The 22,748-nt window shown below is 34.2% G+C and overlaps 2 protein-coding genes across 5 annotated transcripts in view; one reads left to right on the forward strand and one right to left on the reverse strand.

The window, feature by feature from the left end:
* Window positions 1-22,748, reverse strand: part of LOC100161256 — a 172,387-nt gene that overhangs the window by 65,037 nt on the left and 84,602 nt on the right. The window contains exon 2 of one of the 3 annotated variants that reach the window (XM_029487161.1): window positions 11,030-11,133. The exons of the other annotated variants lie outside the window; for them this stretch is intronic. Coding sequence (XP_029343021.1) covers window positions 11,030-11,087 — 58 coding nt within the window. The 5' untranslated portion in view covers window positions 11,088-11,133. The remainder of the gene's footprint in view (window positions 1-11,029; window positions 11,134-22,748) is intronic. 3 annotated transcript variants of the gene reach the window in all.
* LOC100573041 lies at window positions 3,071-22,582 on the forward strand. Of its 2 annotated transcripts, XM_003243791.4 has the most exons (4): window positions 3,082-4,546; window positions 17,326-17,682; window positions 17,737-17,890; window positions 20,711-22,578. In XM_003243791.4, the coding sequence occupies exons 2-4, from the start codon at window positions 17,411-17,413 to the stop codon at window positions 21,110-21,112; spliced, it is 828 nt and encodes a 275-aa protein (XP_003243839.1). In that variant the 5' UTR covers window positions 3,082-4,546; window positions 17,326-17,410; the 3' UTR covers window positions 21,113-22,578. The 2 variants fall into 2 exon arrangements, with proteins under 2 accessions (XP_008182050.1, XP_003243839.1); XM_008183828.3 differs by having other exon boundaries at window positions 3,071-4,546; window positions 17,326-17,890; window positions 20,711-22,582.

A 22,748-nucleotide genomic window follows, 5' to 3' on the forward strand; every position in this document is an offset into this window, starting at 1 on the left:
CTGTTTTAAATTGAATGTAGTTTATTAAAATAATTTTTATAATAATATATACCTATAAAAAAATATTTTTGTTATATGAAAATAAAACCACTCTAAATTATTTATTGTTTATCTAATATTACTAACAAAAATAAATTATTATATTTCTACAAAAACAATGTCTTTATTTTGATACCACCGGCTATCTTATGTGTTCAGTTTTAGTACAAATTAAAAACATAAGCTCTAATAATAGTATGGTATAATTAATTTACAATTTATAGACGTTATATAATCGAAGTAAGTTGAGTTGAATTAAATGTAATATCATGTTTTCATGTAAGAACAAAAGTAATAACTTAAACAAAATATGGCCATCGAGACGACTGTAGCTCGAGCAAAGAGACAGCGCGTAATGCGTATAAATGAATTTCTCCTCAATGTTTGAGTTATTGTTGAAGGGTACTAAACTAGTGAACAGTAATACCAACATTATTTCTTACCAACTTAATTGAAAATATAATAAAGTAAGTATAGGTAGTAACAACAACTTTTTTTCATTTTAGTTTTAAGCACGCACTCGTGGATATACAAATATTTCTGCTTGGTAAATACAACTGTCATTACTGAGTGTAAAACTCGTTGTTGTTTTTAAAATAAGTGACGCGATCGTACAAGAACATTTTGTAAGTTGTTATCCGGACGTATCCCCCAAATAGCGACAAATCCGACAAATAAAACAGTTGTCGTAAAACAGCAGGCCCAGACCAAAATAATACGTATTTACGACCTCGTATGAATAAATGATTCGATTGTGAAACTAAGTAATAATAAGCTGCCGTGTAAATATCAGATTTCCATACACGCGTAAAATATTTTGGTAAATCAAAAAGTAACGGATGTATTACAAAGCGCCTAGCAAAAGGTTTTACGACTCGTTTATCGTGACCAAAACGCGTGTAAAGGTATACCCCTCTATTATGCAGTCTTGACCGCGTACACAATGGATTATCCCGTCGCCGCCGCAGATATATACATTATACATAATATTATAACAATGTTATACTATAGCCTTCCAAATTTAAACATCGAACTTTATATTTTCAACGTTTATTAAAAAACAAAAATATTATATATTACACTGCGCGAAGGTATAGGTATAGATACAATAAAACTTTATCGTTGAACACTCTTGTTGTTGTTGTTGTTGTGATATAACACGGAAGGTTTTATCAATACCACAGCAGTATATAATAATAATATTGTAATATCTATACGTATGACGTCTCTAAACTTTCGTACCCTACCCGCTGTCAGATGGAAATGTACACCGAATTAATGGTGAGTTCAATGCGTTGCGCTATTAAAACGGCAAAAGTGAGCGTAAAACAAACATATCACACCTGTTTCGTATACGATAGCAAAACGCAAGTCTACGAAAATCTGCAATCGGCCGATTATGTCATACGATTTACCTACGCCTTAGTTTGATAATAGCAGGACGTATAATGGTAATTTCCCACGTTGAATACCGAGGGTGAAAAATTTGTTCGGGTTATATAGAAGAGACTCAATTTATTTATTTATTTATAAAAATAAAACGGTATAGACGGAATTTTTGAATTCAAGATAAATGTAGAACTTTGCGCATGCGTTTGACAAAAGATATTCCTCTCTCCGTTGATACAAACACAGGTATCGATTCACTCTGTTATTGTTTTCAAAATGCATAAATAAGTCGTTATGTTAAAAAAAAATGTACCTATCGTTGTAGTTAGACATTTTTTCATCTTATATTTATTATTTTTTTTTACCGTGCCATTTCACCAATGCGTCTATAGGCAGACATATTATATGTGAGGTATAGATCGAATTGTTATCTAAAACAAATGTAGTATTATTTTGATACATAACAATATTATTATCACTTGCTAAAAAATTTAAATAAAAACGATATGAAAGTAATATCATACAATTGCAGGTACCTATATTATACATATCTATATGCAATATGCTCCTCCCCATTTATATGGGAGTTTGTAATTTTCACCAAATTAAAGATATGTAATTTGCACCACTGCAGGTAGTCGAAAGTAGTATTTGTAACTTGCACCAAAATAAGGGTATGTAATTTGCACCAAAATTAAAATCATTTATTTTATCGATAATATCTCGATAGTACCAACTTACAAGTTTCTATATTCTAATATAAATTTAGCTTAGTTTTTATTTATAAACTAGTTGAGCTTATACACATGTTGAGCTACACATATTATTGTTAGTTTATATAAAATCGTATTATTATGAATATAAAAAAAAATTTGCCAATTAAAATAATTATATGTAAAACTAACTAACTGGAACGGTTAATTCTGAAACGAATTCTCCCGATAATTATGGAAAAAAACATTCTTCCAAACATCCAATTTGGTTTTCGCGCTTCACACTCGACTATTCATCAAGCACACAGAGTTGTAGACTCCATTTCGTATGCCCTGGAAAAAAAACTGTTTTGCAATTGCGTGTTTCTAGACATCTCACGTATGGCATGACGGGCTTTTGTATAAACTTAAGAAATTCCTGCCACCCACCTACTATTTACTTATTAAATCCTATCTAACAGATAGGCATTTTCAAATACGCTACGGTTCGGCTCTATCTGACATAGCAGTTATCAATGTTGGTGTTCCCCAAGGGGGCATTGGGGCATCTCTTAAGATAATCTTAAATTAATAAAACTCATAGGAAGTGCTATCGATGGGTGGCTTCTTTCATCAAATTCCATGTCAATCTTTGTAACTCTCATCATATATGCTTATTGTGTCTAGTCGATACAGATTGTGTATTACGCTTAAAAATAAAAAATAAATAAAATAAATATGTGTAAAATTAAAAAAAAAAAACAAATATATACAATATAGATTTTGATAAAGATGCCTATAATCATAATATAACTTTAGCTTAATTTTTATTTATAAAATAGCTGAGCTTATACACATATTGTTGTAAGTTTATATTATAACTAATTATATTATGTAAAATTACTTTAATTGGCTAACTTTTTTTTGCATTCATAATAATACGATTTTATATAAACTTACAACAAAATGTACAACAACTTGTAAGTATCGAGATAGTATCGAAAAAAAAATCGATTTTAATTTTGGTGCAAATTACAATTCCTATTTCTTACTACCTGAGGATAGTGCTAATTACATATTATCCATATTTTGGTGCAAATTACAAACGCGTTTTAAAAAAAATGGTGGAAATTACACATGTTGAATAATTTTTGGGTCAATTTTGGTGCAAATCGACTACAGCCATTTATATAGGTATATACCGGTGTATTTTTTTTTTGTACGTAATCCGGCAAGTTCAACGTGCCTGAAAGTAAAGCGCGAGTGTTTAATAGAGATCCCTCCAATGAAACTAAAAACACATCTGTAGGCTAATCTTTTATTTAGCACACTGCTCTTGGCTTTATCTAAACCAAACAGGTACGGATACACGAACTAGGCCATTGTAACGATGTACTTTTTCCGGGACTCGTCGCAGAATCACCACTGGCATGCGTATATATGGCTAAACAGTTCGTAAATATTTAAATGCGCTTAACGAACTCCGCGAAACGCAATAATACAGCGTGAGCAAATACATATGTAAACTATGCACACGTATAATAATACATTTAAGTGTGTGTGTGTGTGTGTGTGGAGGAAGGGTTGCTCTCCGCATATTCTTACGTTATCCAATAATATCATTCCGACGTTTATAAAATGTTTATCCGAAATATTCTACTCTTCGAGCAGAAAAAAAACCATCAGTGATTATCATTTATCACAATATATACCTACATAGTTTGAATAATTATATTTTATTGTAAAAGTCGAGTAAATTGTTTTACGTATTTTGGTAACGCCGTGACGGACCCGCGCAGACTTATTATTATAGTCATTACTATCGGGTCCCGCATAATTTATTATATTATACGTACTACTTATATTAAAACAATATTATCATCGTTCACGACAAAAACTTGAAAGCTACGCCGCCGACCTTCTCGCAAAACGTTTTTAATCTTGAACGACATCGCATATGCGCGTACCGACTAATTGTATTAAACATTTTCCGGATTAACAGATAATAATAATAATAATAATAATAATGGTAAAAAAAACGTGCACAGATCTACAGCGACAACAATAATAATAATAATAATAATAATAATAATAATGAACCCCGCGATTTGTCATGCGACATATCCGACGATAATCCCGTTACCGTATTAAATACAGGCGGAATTTGTCACCCTACCGTGATCGGAAGTTTTTCGCGGCATGATTAATTTGTGTTTTCTCATTGAGGACATATCACATTATTGTCATTATCATTAATGCCCCCCGGAAACTCGAAGACCCGATTCACCACGGTGCATGGTCCACTGCAGACATTCAAGGGCAGTCGGCCTGTACCTGGGAAACGTGCAGCGTTTTTCAACCATCGGTCAGTACGTTCAGTGTGCTTAAAGTGTATGTTGCCCGAGAATTCCGTCGACACAGTCATCGTGAGTAACACCACACTATATTGTATTTTAATAAAATTATTGCCACACTATTTTGTCGTACTGGGTGTAACGGATAGAATTTACTTTTGGAATAAATTTTGTTCTAATCAATATAAACAATTTTTTTTATATACCTATTACCTATATATAATTTATCGTCACTGGCGTTACACATATATTATATAAAAATTATTTTTATTTGTGAACACTGAAAATAAAAAAATGTAAATTTCATTTAAATTTTTTTGGATAGGTATATTCAAAATAGCCAATTTGTAAATCTGATTATAAGAACAATTTTGATAGTTAAAACATTTATCTAAGTCAAGTACTTTATTTTTTAGAATTTTTAAAAAATTAATATTTTTTGATTAAATGAATTTGGAACATAATAACTTTTTTTAAATATTTTTTTGGGGAATTTGCTGACATGAGTATGTTTCAATTCTTTACTAATCATAAGATTTTAACAATTTTTGTCATACGTATAAGTAGCATTTTTTTTTTCGTCAAGTCTTTCTGTTACACCTTGTATAATATCACATTGTTGTTGTCGCTAAATTATATGAGTTGGTATACCTATAGGTACCTATGTAGGTAAAACAAATAAAATATGTGTTTTTAGTTGCCGTGAGGTCAGATTTCTATCGATTTCCAGATTATCGTTTCAATCTCTGCTGTGATATCAAGTCGTAAAATAGATTGAAAAGTGGTATAGTGTTTCGACTTTCGAGTATGGACGCAAAACATATTGTGATGAATTTTAAATAACACTAAAATAGAATATAAAATCAGCTTTAGAATTGTTTTGACTGTGTAATATTAAACCAGACCTAACAGTTCCAGGAATGAATTCCGATACCCGTCAGAAAATGTATACTATGATTTTTAATTTATTCAAGTATTATGTGTTATATTATGCATTATTTTTATTCTGTTACTTATTCGGAATATATATTATATTTTATAATCTATAAAAATAGTTTATAAAAGTTGCTTAATTAAAAAGTTATGCAAGATTGCATAGCTGCGTTTAAAACAAGACTTTTAGATCAATCAAACTAAAAAAATTAAATTTTCAAAAATAATTATTATTTTTTATACGAGATAGCGTTTTGTTTTTTTTTTTTTGTAATGCTGGTGGATAATTCACATTTTATTTAAAACCAAATAGTTCCCTCTCTATAAACATTTCTTTCTTTACCGTGTAAACAGTTTAATTTATAATATCTAGTTTAATTGAAAGTAAACAAAAGCGGTATTTTTTCTCTGTTAATTATAAATGTTAGTAATTTACAGAATAATTTATAGTAGCATAAAACGAATAATAAGTAGGTGTGTAATTCGTTACACAATAAGTAATTGAAGGTAAACTCAGGAACTGTGACAGTGAAATTAAATTATAAACATTTTCATGAAACTAAATCCAAAATATAATTATTGTTATTACCAGCTAACGCGAATATATTAAAACATGATTATAAATGTGTAAGATCAATCGATTTGTTTCTTAAAAGATAAAAATACCGAGCTTTAAGCACATTTCTGACATAATATATTGTGTCAACGACTAGCCTAGAATATCGAATTATAGTAAATAACCATTGGCTGGTGTTACTATTTTGCAGTTCCATTCTACCAATTAGTGATTAATCGATACCTACATCATGAACATTTAATTTCATTAAGACTGCACAGTAATATAATTATAATGACTGGTAATGTTTACGTTATTTCGTCGAATCGTCGTAGTTTGAAATCTCTTGCGTTTAATTATGTGTTTTAAGTTAATTATAAAAACTACCCTTGGCTACAAAAAGGTATTAGAAATTAATATTAAATATAAATATAATCACCAAACGTTTAGTGGATACACATAGGGAGTTTTATTTACAAAAAAATGTAAGTATTTGATTCAGCCAATGATAGTTTTGTCCGGAGTAAAACTCAAATATTTTCTCTTAGCTAGAATAAAAAAAACAATTTTTTTTAAGCTATTTCACTCAAAATCCAAAGAAGTTTGCATGAAATTGAACTACCTATTATATTATTCCATTTCAAGAACTCATTACATCTGTATTACAATTAAAGAGGCCCTAACAAAACTAAAATGTATAACCATTGATTAATTAATTAACAATAATTTTAACTCTTTTTTTCGTTGTTTAATTTTTAATAAAATATGTGGTAACAAATATATTAAAACAATGAAGTATAATATAACCAGCCGTGTATTTTTTTGATTAATTAATTAAATTTAATTTTCTTACACTCGTATAACACAATACACACTGTAATAGAATTCTCAACCCTGAACCAAATCAAACTCATTTTTCGTTGTGTGTATATAAATATCATAATTATAATAATTTGCACTTTCACATATGAATAAAATAGAAGCAATTTTATGTGTGAATCAGTCGTGTATATCGGACTGCTATACGGCGTAATGAACCATATAGTGTAATACTTATACGGCTGCTACGACGGCCACCATAGCAGATTTATACTATATTATTATTATTTCGAATAAAAATGTGCTTGTGATTTAACAAATTTTATACCTCCCGTCGGTTCACAGCAGCCGAACATAATATATTATAACATATTGTTTCATAACGCTGGGCGTTTTCATAATTCACGCGGTCTGCAGAGAGAGAGAGAGAGAGATAGAGAGAGAGAGAGAGAGAGAGAGAGAAAGAGAGAGACTATATGGTTAATATTTTACAGTGGCGTGAGAAATTTCGAAGCCCTCTGCCCTACCGATCGTAAATTATACCGGTGTATATATTTTTGTTTTATATTTTTCGAGTCCCCGAGAAGACCCCCGCAATAATAATATAACGCGCACGCCCGTGGCCCATCGGAAGCGAATTTATTCGGCGTGCGTGCACGTCTCTCCTGCTGCAGTGCACCCCGACACCCCCGACCACCGCCGCCGCAGCTGGACGATAAATAATTTAACCGGATTCGAAACTGCAAATATTTTTTATGTCCAGTAATTGGCCGGGGAGATCGTTACGGGGATAACCGGATGCCGCGTCTGCCACCGGGCCGACCAGCGATGCATATATATACTGCGTTGAAGTCTGATTGATATCTCAGACCGGAGACAACAGCGATGGGCAAAGATCCGTCCGATATAGTAGAAACGGTATGTGTTTCGTTAGTACGTGTCGGGAAATCGTTTTTCTCGGAATCGTTTTGCGCTTATTGCCCCCTTCGGTAGGGCGCACTGCATACACTACGCCATTGCAGCGCAGTTTTTGTTAATCTCCGCAACTTCTCCCCCCCCCCTCTGATGCGTAAACGAACTTCCGTCAGAACGCGCTATACCTATATACGATATATTGGTATCCACTATCGTTTCCTATCTCCTCGGTTGGGGAAAAAAAAACTTCGCACAACTCCACCTTATCTTTTTTTATATGCGCAGACTGCAATAACGAACAGCTCGTGGGCTGCTCGATTTCTCGTAGAACAACTATATAACTTATACTAATCCCGACATTATAACAATATAATACAATACGATGAATACGAATGTAGGTAAACATTATAATCACCGCCTCCAATCGTTACAATAGGGTCATTGCTGACGGACCACTGCAATTTAGTCGTAAAATTCCGTATCTCGCCACAGCTATGCCTTTTTAAACGCACGTAATAAATACCTTTTATTACGATGGCCATATTTGTATACTGTAACTATAGATAATGATCGAGGTGATTGTTTGATCACGAATCAATAATTTTATCGAATTAGGTATTTAAGTGTAGCTTTTTGAAACAGTTTTATGGCTACGTAGGTAATAATTAAGGTTACCGCCTTTTTTACACTTGTGAAATGTTGCAACGTTTCAATGTTTCTGTCTGGCGATGTAAAGACATCCAGTATGCCTTAAATTCCGGCAGCAGAACTTTTTTTTTTTTTATTACTTATGTTGCACAGACACCTGTGTCGTCCCTAGAGATCCTACAGACAAACAGCCAACCACCGAAACCTACAATTTTACTAGTCGATACATTGGTCGGCGAAGGTGTACCCTAGAGATACATATCACGTATATAGGTATATATAGTATATACATTACACATAGGTTAGGCCACATAATATTATGTATATATGTATAAATGTTCTGAGGAGGATACTATTAACGAGGTACTTAACGGGGCAGCGCTCGATAAACTATTTTCCCAGCATAGGTTTGTTTGATCGCGATCTATTATGTATAGACATACCACCACCTGCCAGGCGGGCAATCGGATATGGATTAAAAGTCAAAAGTCGACTTTGAAAATAACATATTAGGTATTTATCCTAAAATTCGTGATTTTCATTTTCATATAATATAAAGTGCGCACATCGTTCATCATCTCTATGTTGCGTTTATTATTTTCAGTCGACAATGATTTTGGAATCGATGCAGGACAGTGCAATTATACCTATATATAGTAAAGTATATAATGTCGTCGTATAGGAAACTATATGGGAAAAAAATGGTTTTTCTTTCGTATCACCGTTGATAACACATTTCTCAGAACATTTATGTGTATCAAATACATGTATATGGATGTATAATATATATGTAGAGATTATAATATGGATGGAAAGCTAAAGTAATCCATATAAAGGTCGAGGGATGACTCCTCAAGCTGCCGCGATACCTATATTTCAGGGATCGAATGATCCGGGTCACCGCGGTGAGACCATCATAATATATCACTGTTGCTCATCATTGGGTTAGTCGAATCTGTCTCTCCTCCCTCTGCCCAAACCCCCCCCCCCCAAGTCACAACCGGCCACGGACACGCACACACGGGTGTTTGCAAGTCGCGGGCATCTTCACGGTTTGGCAGCGTCAGACACTCCGCCGCCCGCAAGGACGACCGCTCGCCGTCACGGTGAGCGCCCGCGCTGCACGCCGCGTGCGAATTGGCCGCGACCGTGATCTCGATGTTTCGCGAGACCAGCGGATGCGCGTGAAAATGTAATGATTGCGTTTATCGCTAACCGTGGACGATAATTGTATTACGATATCGCTGGGTGTGATACAATAATATATAAATATTAGGCATTCGATCGTCTCAAAAACCCGCGAAATATCGGTCATGGTTTTTGGGCGAAGGAATTCCCACCGTCGCGGATGCCGCTTCCACAATAATATTATGGTCCGCATACGGTTTTCTTCTTTTACTGTTACCCAGTGCAATACATGCAAAATATTATAATAATATTATTACGAATTCATTGTCAATGCATCCAAGCGTATTTTTTTTTTTACGTAAGCCATTAAATATAGATAAATAAAAAAATTAACAAAGGCATACACAAAAATAGTATAAGCCGTTCCGAAAACATAACATATACATTCCTCTTAAAACGTAGTACATATTATAATGATAATAGATATATAATCAAACGTATAGTTCTTAACGGCAGAAAATATATATTATTTGTGTTTCATTGTTTTGTATTCATGCAATCGTTTTGAAAACGATGTTGTAAATTGAATTCTTACAAATTTCGTACAACACCTAGTTTTCATTTATCGTATAAGCGAAAAAGACTTAACCATATTAAAAATATTTCGGTATTTTATTTTTAAAATTTTTTTTTTATAACAATTATTATAACAACAATGATAGCATAATAATAAAAGTAGGTACTATAGTAGGTATATTAAAATAGAACAACATACTTTTCACGTTATGGCAAACAGCTGCGGCAGGTTTTCCGTGAAATTCCTTATGGAAATTTGTCTATAGTTATTTCGCATTCATCCATATTGACATTATCTAATATAACGATTAGTCATTCAATAAAATATAATTTAAAACTTCCGCGTTTTTCATAACTTTATATGAGTTTGTAGACGGCTCAATCAGATTTCGATAGTGGAATAGTTTTGCATATGTGAAATTCGCCGTATTCCTCGCGAGCTTACCGATTATCGACGGAAATGTGTTAGGAACAAAGTTAATGCCTTGATAAATTATCGAAAGCACGGCGAACGATGCACGGCTAATCGTTACCATTTTGCGAAACAAATTAAGCTGTTGGGACGGTTTTGGGCTACCGCGAAACGATTTTGTCACGTCGGTTTTAAATTACATTAAGTCTTCGACCTTCGACATACTTTTGGTTAAGTTTAAATATTTGTCAATCGTGCCAATCATCATGCCATAAACATTTTTTTTTTTTTAGAAAACAAAACGGTTCATTAAGAATATTAAATAAACAAATAAACAATGATAGAAAGTATAATAAACAACAACAACAAGATCGGCTCAAGCAATAAAATAAAAATGTAATCGCCAACTGGCGTATCGCGTTGTCGTGTGTGAGTGTGTCGTATATAGCAATATATAGATAACAATATAATAACATAAGTAATATAACAAGTAAAAGACATCGCGTGTTATCCAAAGAAGTATAGAGAGATGAAAAGAAAAAATAAAGATGAGTAGTAGCAAACGTACCTAGTCTTCTAATTCTGAAAAGTAGGTAATGCAACTGGAGTATTGCCGAGGATTCCATTATTTATTTTGGTGATCCCTTCAACTCCGTACAGTGTATGGAAGAACTTTGGCAAACAAACAAACACAAATACATTAAAAAAAAAAAATGGTTGAGCTGGAGAAGAAAATCATATTTTGGTGTTTATTATTATTTTACACAGTTATACTACATAATAATATAATAACACAAGACTATAATATTATTATAAAATTGTAATGGCCGAGCTGCACGTTCGTCATGGCGTATTGGCGCCACACCGATCGGTTGCAATAATAATAATTATTGTCACTGCGACTTATACAATATTGTAAAACGTGTTTGTCGGGGTGGAAAATAAAAAAGCATCCAGTCACGCTTCTGTACGTTTGACATCGTACGCGAAATGTATGAATAATCGGAGTAAGCGATTACGAGTAGTGTGTGAGCGTACGTAACACTATATTTTAATAAATAAAATATTTTATATAAATATTATATATTATGTGTATCGCGTACAGTACGATAATATGTCCCGGCAAAGGGTCATTCGATCTATTTTAATGCCTACACCTAATAATATTATTATCGTGAACATAGGAAAATCAATATTTTTATATTAAAACTGTTATTTTGGAACCATTATAATATTATTGTAAAACACTGTGGCCTATATTATTGTACTTTGGCATATCATTCTGAAAAAAAAAAATAATAACAAAAGCCGTATTTTTCCGGGACATTAATTTTTTCTGACAGTGGAGCATTCACATCGGTTCAAAATATTGTGTTGTCTCCGCCTTATACAAACGTGGAAACCAGCCGAACCAATTTTGTGTTGTTGGCTTTAATATTAGAGTGAATTGATCTGCTATCATAGTATTTTATTTACACTACTTTTAATTTTAAAGTGAGTTATAACAATAATATAGTACCTATACCTATATTAAAATGCTCTTAACTCGTTTAAAAGTTAAAATATCAATAAAAGCTTATAAGTCAATTTTTGTATTTTTAAATTTAACAATATTATTGGTCTATTTACACTCAGAAAAATATACTAAAGCTAACAAAACCCTATTGGTTCGGCTGAAAATATATTCTAAGCTGTTCGTTTGTAAAACGGAGACCAACGCATTCGGGCGAGGCGTCCTCATAGACAGCGACCATTTTGTATTCCCGGGACATAGAAATGTGATAAAAAGTTGCTCAGTACTGCTACTACTTCTACGCTATATACAACTAATACTAATACTAGTTACTACTATAATAAAATGACGTAGGTATACGTATATTACACATATTTAAAATAATATACGCACAAGTGTGTCGTAATACGATGACTCTCGAGTCAGTGACCGGAGAGATGATGATATTATGCGAAGAATACAAGTAGATGCATGTACGTACGTATTTCGTGATTTTCCTCGCGTCTTCCACATGATTCAATTTGGCGAAAAAGCTTTTAGACAAATTATACAACGGCATAGAGAGACATAGAGCGTACAGTGCAGCGTACACGTCTTGGCGGCGACGGCGGCGCTCCTATATACCGTCGGGGATGCATTACTATATACCGGGCACCCATTTTCTCGGGCCAAAAATCACCAGAGCCATTAGACATAAGTTACAAAATACGTGTGTGGGTGTGTGTGTGTGGGTGCGTGAGCGTGTATTTTTACACTGTATATAGTTGTGTACTATGCACTAGATCGTTCCCGGGACTTTAATGTCGTATGGATTTCCCCGGTGGATTTTAAGTCTATACGCCGCCGCCGATCCACCAGTACACCACCTACACCGCCACTGTCGCGTATCGTGTTTGACGACGAATACCGTGTTCGTCCCCGTTACCAGTCGCACACGACCTTGGTTTGGCCCGTTGCCAGTTAAAGTTTATTTTACCCAAACCATAATAATAGAGTCATATACAGAGACCGATTTAGGCGATTAAGATATCAGAAGATATTATACTATAATATAATGATAACAATAATAATATGCTCTCGAAACCATTCATCGTTAAAAATTGCAAATTATGCCTAATGTTGACTTCCCAAAATTATAGTAAATAATTATATTATTATTAAATTAGATAATCATTGATAATTTCATATTTTACTCGTTAGACTCGTTTAAATAATGTACCTAATACTAGGCATTATACATCAAACACATCATTATAAAATTATGAACAAAAAAATTACTTTTTTCTTGTTGATTCGGCCAATACCTATATAAACTTTCACCCCTTATTGGTTTTATCGCAAAATATGATTAATAGTACCTAACTATTAATATTTTATTAGGGTCCAAGACTATAAAGACAACATTAGTTTTTGGCTCGATAGTATGGTTGCCCAACGAATCTTGAAAAGCGTCTACCGAAATTAATCTCCATAATCAGTATTAAACAGCTGGAGAGTTACGCGCTAGCGCTTATTTGTCGTAGTGACTATAAATGCAATTACTATTCAAATGTAAATTGAAGTTGCGTCATAGCCACTATGACAAATAAGTGTTAGTGCGTAAATCTCTAGATGTTTAATATTGATTCTAGAGATTCATTTCGATAGACCCTTTTTCAAGATTCGTTCGGCAATCATACTATCTATAGCCGTGGTATTTGGAAATATATCATCTATCTATGTCAAAAACAATTTACAATTTATACATACAGACTATTATCAGCTTAGTATGTTGATAATATTTAACATATAATAAAGAATAAACTAATGCCATGCGCTAATCGAAAATGAAAACTTATATAGTTATATATTCAAAGGTTTCATTTTTGATAAGCTAATATTATTTGATAAAGTCAAACGTCAATCACTCAATTTAAAAATAGTTAATTGTTAAAGTAGAATTTCGAACGAAACAAACTAACTAAAACTTAAAAGACATACGAATCGTACATTTGAAACTCTCTGCATGCGTATATATTTTACGTTAATTTTCATCTTTTACCGTTGAGCCTTTGAGTTTAAACCAAAGAACCATATTATTATTTCATTAAGCATTTATATGTCTGTATTGCACTTAACTGCCGCTTCTTTTAAGTTTGCCCGTTCAAAAGATTTGTATTAATCGTTTCGTATAAATATAAACGAGTATTAAACTACGAGGTATATAATATTAAAACGTGAAATTTTCGATTTATTCAAAGAAATGTTTTACAAGCTTTTTGTTGGATAATTGGACTGTAGAATCAAATAGACGTTCGTCATACTATCTGAATAATACAGACAACACTTCAACACGCATTACTATTACGATAATTTGTATAAGCTAAAAACGTAATAAACTCACGCAAGCTCGAAAAACAAACTATAAATGGGATTAATTGGAAGGTGAACGAACGATGGTGGTGAACGGTTCAAAGCTATAATAGCCTATAAAGTCCACGCGTCCGAAATTCCACCAAAAAAAAAAATAAATGATGTTTTTGCCTATCTCACGTCAAATCATAAATTATAAAATATAAATTTTTCTGCAGCCTAACTAATTTTGTTTTTCATATTTCACGAAGTTAATTATATACACGGACAGCGACATATTTTATTATTCTACACATAACCGGAAGTCAAAGTGTTCGTGAGGCAAAAATAATATTATATAAAATATATTATTATATTATACTCGCGTGGATTTACAAGTGTGGTACGCATAATATAATGTTGTTATATTTTTAATGTTCGATTAAATTTAGAGCACGTCTAAATGTCGCCAGAAATTAAACGATATATATTATAGGTACCTAACGATAGGCTCGTCGACGATGTAGGTTTTTCGAGTCCATTTCGGTAACAATATCGCGTCGACAGATCGAGAAGTCACGTCTAATGACGTCGACGTCGCATTACCGGTAAACCGGGTTCACGACGTGGTGGAATCGATGGCGTTTATCGCGGCAGACCGTTCGGGATGATTAACGACGACGGATGACCGAGCGTGTATGGAGGCACAACGCTTTTGAATCCGATTTTCCGCTCAATATACCGCGAGAGCGACACATCGCTGCACCGTAATTGCGGACGACAGTTGACGTGGTTCGATCCTAGTTGTTCCGTGGCGGGAGGAGCGTTTATAGTCAATTTGTCACCGCCGGCGCCGCCGCCGCGCTATTCGCGACATTTTCGTGAACGGAAGGGGGGGGGGGGAATCGCGAGTGTGTAAAAAATACGTTCACCGAATTCCCGGGCGTGCCATTAGCATCGATTTCCCGCCGAAATCCAGTATAGGTAGGTCTGGGCAGGTATCGTTTAGAATGGTATGACTAACTCGCGATGCGACACCGCGGACGTGTGCCATCGGCCGCTGGTCCGCCGCCCATTTTCGACTGACCCGCGTAACGATTATGATAATATTATTATTGTTATTATTTTTATTGTGGGATTGGTCGGTTTGTAGTGTTTCCGTCAAAACGGGGTGCGTATGTTAAGCTCATCTGACTAACCGCGGCAGAATCGATCGAAAACGTCGCCCGAAAGGAAGGCGTTGTTTGTTTTGCAGGTGTGATACACGCATATTATAAAGGATAACGAAGGGCCTAACCATAATATTGCGGGAGATTATGCGAGCCCGGTACAAAGCTGCGAGCACAAAAGACCTCACTAGTGACGATGACGAGACGTATCGCGCCGTTGTTATGATATTATTATCGTTATACATGCGACAAAATTGGAGTGCCATATCGGTTGCCACTTGTCGTGGATGCGCGACGCTTTTGTTCGGCTGAAACGAAGACGTTTTACCATGCATGCGTGTGTGTGTGTGTGTGTGTGTGTGTGTGTGTGTGTGTGTGTGTGTGTGTGTGTGTGTGTACAATGCTTGTTGGATCCAGCGACAGCCGACAAACAATACTCCCGAGGATTAAAGGGTTAAACCTTTCGACAGTTTCTCGACCCTTTAAGAACGGCCAACAAGACAGTGATGGTCGTCGTAGTGGTTGGTGGTGGTGGTGGTAGTCGTCGTGGTGGTCCGGGGTTTAAGTCGAGTATGTCGAGGGATTTATTTCGGATGACAATTATTTTTTTTCCCAACGTGTAATTTGACGACGCTTGTCATGTCGTTGTCGGTCATAGCAATAACGCGAATAGGCCAAGCGGCTTTTCTTTTCTAACATCAGGCGGGCAAACAAATTAAAGTGTACAAAGTGCGAAATTCTGGGCGGTTTTTGAAATCGAAAAAATCTTCTTATGTTTGACACAGCGACATCTGCTAAAAAAAATATGTGTTGGATGTAAGTCGCACTTAAACCCTCCACCTCCGCCAGCCCATCGTCTTGAATCGTGTAAATATATATATATAAATACAACGTTTGTCGATTAATTTTCCTCGTTGTTCTTCTGACTGTGTTCAAAATGACACGACCAAGATTAGGGAGGACTTAAGCCCGAACACTTGTTGATATTCCGCCGAGATACTACACTGCAAACTAAAAACGAATCATCTAAACGTGTGTAGTAGGTACCTATACGCACGAATGAAGGTCAGCGTTTTTCAAAACTTGTACAAAATCGCTGTTCGCGAGGTGATGAAATATTAAAAAGTCACTTGTGATCCATTTTAGAAATATATAATTTTAAATAACCTCATAGGTTTTAAATCGATTTACATCCGATCTAATGACGATATACTGTGGTGTCAGACCATGATAAAATGTTTTGAATGCGGTGCACGGTTCGATGGTTCAGACTGTGCTGTCATAAAACATATCGTACAACTATAGCGTTATTATTTCGAGTAATATAGACTTTTATATTTATTTTATCGTACAGGTAATAGAATGTTACACGTATTCGATCGATATTAATTTATAAAAATAAGTATATAATAATATGATAGCGGTCTATACCAAAAAGTTCGGTAATAGAACTTTTATTTAAGTCTACATTAAACCAGCTGACGATTGGTGGCTCCGCCCACCGCCGTGGAAAACTCTACGCCAGGAAATAATTATTATTTATTTTGTTTGTCGCACTATTTATCTAGTGCCAATATATACTTACTCAAGGTTTTCAGGGTGCGAACGCTTCTCAATAAATTATGTCCTGATTGCTTAACACAAAGCAGCTACCGACCGCCAGTTTGTTTGACCGCCGACCTTGGAGCACCTAAATGTGTTTACTTATTTTTCTAAACGACTGGTTCGGTCCGTCAGTGTACATGACACCGCGTATAGAACTTGTATACAAAATCGGAAAATCGATGCTGCGAAACACATATTTTATTATATTAACAGTTTTAACGGGCTTTCTGTGGTGTTTCGTTGTAGATCCATCCCAGAGTCAGCAAGAGTTGTACAACAGGAGGACGAGTAACACCTTCACCTTCGTCGTCATCGCTTTAACTGCGGCATAATGTGGATTACGTGGTTCGTGGCCACCGCTTGTGCGGCACTGTCCATGCGGGGCGCGCACTCCAACGCCGGGCTGACGAGCACTTCGTTTAGCAACGAGCTGCGCACCGGTTTCGCCAGGCTGTTCCAAAACGGCATCGAACAGCCACTGCAGCAATCCCCGTTCGTGCTGCTCAACCCTACCGAGTTCCAGCCCGGCCCCGGCCAGCTAGTGCAGCGACCGGCACCGTTCAGCCCGCTGGCGAGCACGGGATACCAGTTACCGCGACCTAGGTACGAGTTGCAGCATCTGTCGTGGGTGATTCCTTATTATTATGTCCCTACCAGGTACCTGCCGCCCAGGGGTGGCAAGCGACCAAACGACGTGCTGGTGATCGTCGTCAAGACCAGATCGAATTGCACGGCCCCCGCGGCCAACGGGACAACACCTGCTGACGGTGACAACGACGGCGACGATGTAGACGACGGTATCGACGAAGACGTAAGCAGCAGTGGTCATCTGTATAAGATATACCTACCCGCATAAAGACGCGTTTCCGAGGCCCAGAGTTTGTTGAAAAACAAAAAAAAAACAGTTTTAAAATATTAAAACGCGTTTTTTCCAAGTTTGTTTAGCTGTTTTAACACGTTTTAATCAACTTTAATACAATATAAAAATTATTTAAAACATTTATATGGGTTTACCAATATATATATATATATATATATATACAAGGTTCCACGTAAATAGGTTATACATAAATTACTTTGTTCACAATAATATCATAAAATATACTTATAGTAATATCATACGCTGACAAACCGTTTCCGCTCAGAATCGTTTTTCGTCTACAATGATATAATATCATTGAACTCAAATTTAACACCATCCATTACAGTGACCTACTTGTAACCTACTGTACAGCAGAGCGACACCCACTTGCCCACCTTTTTTTTAGTTTTTTTTTCTATACATGTCAATACAATTTTATTTATTGTGTCAAAAAGCATGAAAATTTAATATAAGGCACCTGATATATTGTTAGAAAAACATTTGAAAAATATTAAAAATACACATGCATATTTTTTTATAAGCTTTTAAAGTTAGAATTTTAACATAATTTATCAAATTGAAAAATTACACAAATTATTTTGCTGTTAAAAATGTATAAAATGTTCATCTTTTTATTATAGCTAAGAATTGAAAACTAAAAATAAGGTTGTTGCGCGGAACAGTACTTAATTCTGTAATCAAAACAATTAAAAAATATATTATATAAATTATATATTATATACTGACAAAAAATAATAATACAAAACAACAAAAATGCCCGACTAACCATTAGCAACCAATATATAATACACTATTATTTTTTTAATAATAATATTATTATTTTTTATTTATATAACCAATAGCAACCATTTATAAACAAATATTTCTATCGTAAATAATAATATTTTTATTTTATTTTTTCTGGACAACCCTTATCACTTAGGGGTATGAAAAATAGATGTTGGCCGATTCTCATACCTACTGAATATGCATAATAATTTTCATAAAAATCGGTCAAGCAGTTTCGGAAGAGTATCGAGACTAACATTGTGACACGAGAATTTTATATATTAGATATATATATATAGTATATTAAATATTTAAATATAATAATATAGGAGTTAGGTACAAGAAGTATGTTTGATATGTAAATAAAAATTATAAGTATTGGTGTGGGTGTTCATTGAGATTAGTGAATGTGAATCGATGACTATAGACAATAGTATAATACCAATATACTGTAATAATAGAAGCACGTTACCAGTCATAAATAATAATCTCATCGATGATTATTTCTTTTTTCAAAATAACATAATAACATCAGATCATATAATTGAGACTAATACAATATTATTATATAATATTATTATTATGCAAATATACAAGCTTATTGTAGATTGCATAAACAGCAATATCGATTCGCAAATTCCATAAATTAAAATAATATGATACCATTGAATATTTTAAATCTTAGTACGGTCAAGTTTTAGGATGATAAGTTATAATATCCACGAACAGAACGTCAATCAGTGTAAATTAAGAATATATCAAAACAAGAAAAAATTTATAAAATACTACTGATACGTTTTCAAAATATGTGAGCATACGACCCAATCTTATCACAGATCACCATTATAGAGACGAAATTTCATTATGGTAACCGGTTTCGTGTAATATGTATACTTTATTGACAAGATTATAATATTTGATTTGTACATAATTTTTTGAAATAATTGCAATACATCACATATTTAACGTTTTGCCCTGTGAACGTTCTTCCCTTCTACATATGGTTTTTGTTCGTCAATTACCAAGTCTTGCCCCAACAGTATGTTGATTGAGATTTTTAGTGGATATTACTCATAAACGTGATAATATGTTATTTTATTAAATAACTAGTTATTCTATACAATTCCAAAATATACTCGTTAATATAGAAATTACACGGTTTTACTAGTTAATATTATATAGAATACCATGTGGGTTTTCGGCAGTGTATTACATTTTTTTAAATTTGTAATTTGTTTAAGATTTTAATAATTCTAATAAATTGATGTTGTACAAACAGAATCGACTTTTTAAAAATGAATATTTATATTTTATGTATAGATTCAATAATAGTTTTAAATACATTAACTAAACCGTTATTGTTAGCTTATAAAATATCTAGTTAGCATGTATTTATGGATTTATTCAATACATTAACCAAGAGTACCCGTAATTCTATAGAATAACTAATTATTTCGTAGAATTACAGAATTTCATACATTAACTCTAACATATATATAGCTTAAATTTAAGAATAAAATGACATAACGTATACAGTGCAACGAATACAAATTAAACACATAGGTAATAAATGTATAAAATAACTTGTTAAAATGTATATAGTACCTATTTAATTCGCCATGAGTACTTGAGTATGGATAAGAGGTGGGAGGGTATTCCTTGAAATATATCCCCCGGAGTGGTAAATACCTACTAAAAAAAAACTCAACCTTCGTCTCAGTTCCGCGTGTTCCCGGCACGCCCACTTTGTTTTCATAATATGCAAAAAAATTCCGGACCGGCGTTCGAACCTAAATATAGGTCCTCTGTTTTTACCGAAAAAATAATTGTCTATGAAAACTCGATGTGGACACGTAACTTACTCTGTATATAGCTCACTCTGGCCACTCATTCAAGCTGCACTTGTTACCTGTATTCATATTTTCGGCCCTCTGAATCGCGTCGTGTGTGAACCTTATATGATATGTCGTGTGCCCACAGGGACCGAATCCGGACGACGACGTCGAAGAAGTGACCATCGTCGCGGGTGGCACGGAGAAGGGCAAGGAACCGTCCCGGTGCGTGTGGGCCATCCTGTCGTGCTGCGCCCCGTCCAACACGCCCATCCGGTACACGTGTTTCGACGTGTTGGGCTGCAGCACCGCGTTCTGGGACACCAATCCGTGCGTTCCGGCCATTATCAAGACCGCTTTGGACCAGGCCACCCAGTTCTACGGCACGAGCATGTCCACCAACCGCACGGCCACGCCCGTGCCCACGCCACCGGCCGTCCCAGCAGCGGCCTCCACCGACAACGTGGCCTCCCTGATGACCGGCACGTCCGCGGCCGCCGCTTCGCCGGTGGACCAGACCACGCCGGCGGCCACCACCACCGCCGCTTAGTCGCCGTTTGCGTTGCAGTTGCCACGCTTCGCCGCTCGTCCGGCAATCAATCACCGACCATAAAATTATTATTGTAATATTTTACAGTCAATATTTTACGTAAAACGTACGTCGTTCACAAAACTCAGCTAAACCGAAGAACAGCTCAAGTCATTGGCAACTCGTCCCGCAAACCGATTCGATTCGACTTGATTATTATGAAATATTTTAATTGATTTATCTGTTAAGTGCAATTTGTCGTACACCTAATATTATAATAATTATTGTATAAAACGTAACATATTATAGTCACCGACTTAAGCATAATAGTATACAATCCGGTGCCGGATCTGGGACATTATACTATAATGACGCTCGTGGATGGTAAAAAAAATTATTTTCTCAATTTATAGAGAATTGTCTTTACGGCAAAATGTTCATTATTCCATTTTTCTTTTTTCAAAAAAATCTCAACTTACTGCTTTATTGAACGCGTAAAACAAGATATTGTATTGTAATAAAAATATGAACATTAATAGAACATAAAAGTTCTTGCTAAGTATTTAATAAAAAAAAAATTAATAACCAGCGGACGGAAATATTTTAAAAACTTGTTTCATTGGCCTTCTTCGTTGCAACTAAATCGTTTGTTGCATCATCATAATCGATTCTTCGCGCATTTTTTCGTTATATTTTTATACTTCGCATATTAGTTTTCTCTGTTAAATATAAAGTTAATAAACATGTTTAAAACTTAATACACAGGTACAATATTAAAATAATACGGGCTGTAACTAAATCATGAACATTTAATATTGTTTCATTTTTCTTGCGGTTCATTTCTTCTTCAAATTAAATTCTTTGCTTTTTTCATCTTATGAAATAAACATTGAGGTAGCTTTGTACGAAAGGCGCCTGAGACAAGGTACCGTCTTCCCCAAAGATCCGGCACTCATTTTATCAAATACTATATAAAATTATGAATAATATAATTAAATATTATGTGAATATCATAGTTTTTTTTTTGGATAAATTACGTTTTCAAAATATGCGATATTGATTATATTTTTCTCATTGAATATAATAAAATAAAATATTATTTTTCATCCACAATTTTACAACTATAATCATTTTCATTTAGCACATATTATTGATTCTCCTTAAAATCAAAATTTTTTCCATCCTCTCCACCGGTTCTTTTTTCAACAAACATTTAAGATTGTAGACCGACTGAAGAACTGACTAATGGTTTCACAATGTCTTTTCTTAAATCGAAAACCCTTCTTATTTTTGTATGTATCAAAAATTACATATATTTAATTATTGAATGGAAACACATCACAAATGGCCACTTTTAAAAATGTTCATCCGTTTTAGCTTTTATAAAGAATTCGAAAAAAAAATAGAAATAATTTACGTCTATATACCGTAATATATTCAAGATTGAAAATCCATTTAAGGGGATGGATTAAAGTACTTCACGATTATTATAGTGAGGATTTAAACCCAGTATTTTTTTTTCATCATAATTATTATTATAATTATTTATCTGATTGTTTATTGTGATATAAATATAAATCCATATGTTACCTACTCAATACTATATATAGTACGATCTAATATTTCACGGGTTAATAATAATAATTTTACCTTATTA

This window comes from Acyrthosiphon pisum, chromosome A1 (genome assembly GCF_005508785.2).
Source record: "Acyrthosiphon pisum isolate AL4f chromosome A1, pea_aphid_22Mar2018_4r6ur, whole genome shotgun sequence".
In the NCBI taxonomy this organism is placed as follows: Eukaryota; Metazoa; Arthropoda; class Insecta; order Hemiptera; family Aphididae; genus Acyrthosiphon; species Acyrthosiphon pisum.

What these genes read in the sequence shown, in the direction of transcription:
- LOC100573041 (XM_008183828.3), top strand. Translation starts at nt 17,411, where the DNA reads ATGTGGATTACGTGGTTCGTGGCCACCGCTTGTGCGGCACTGTCCATG. An exon ending in ACGACGGTATCGACGAAGAC is followed by an intron (nt 17,891 to 20,710) that starts GTAAGCAGCAGT and finishes GTGTGCCCACAG; the next exon opens with GGACCGAATCCGGACGACGA.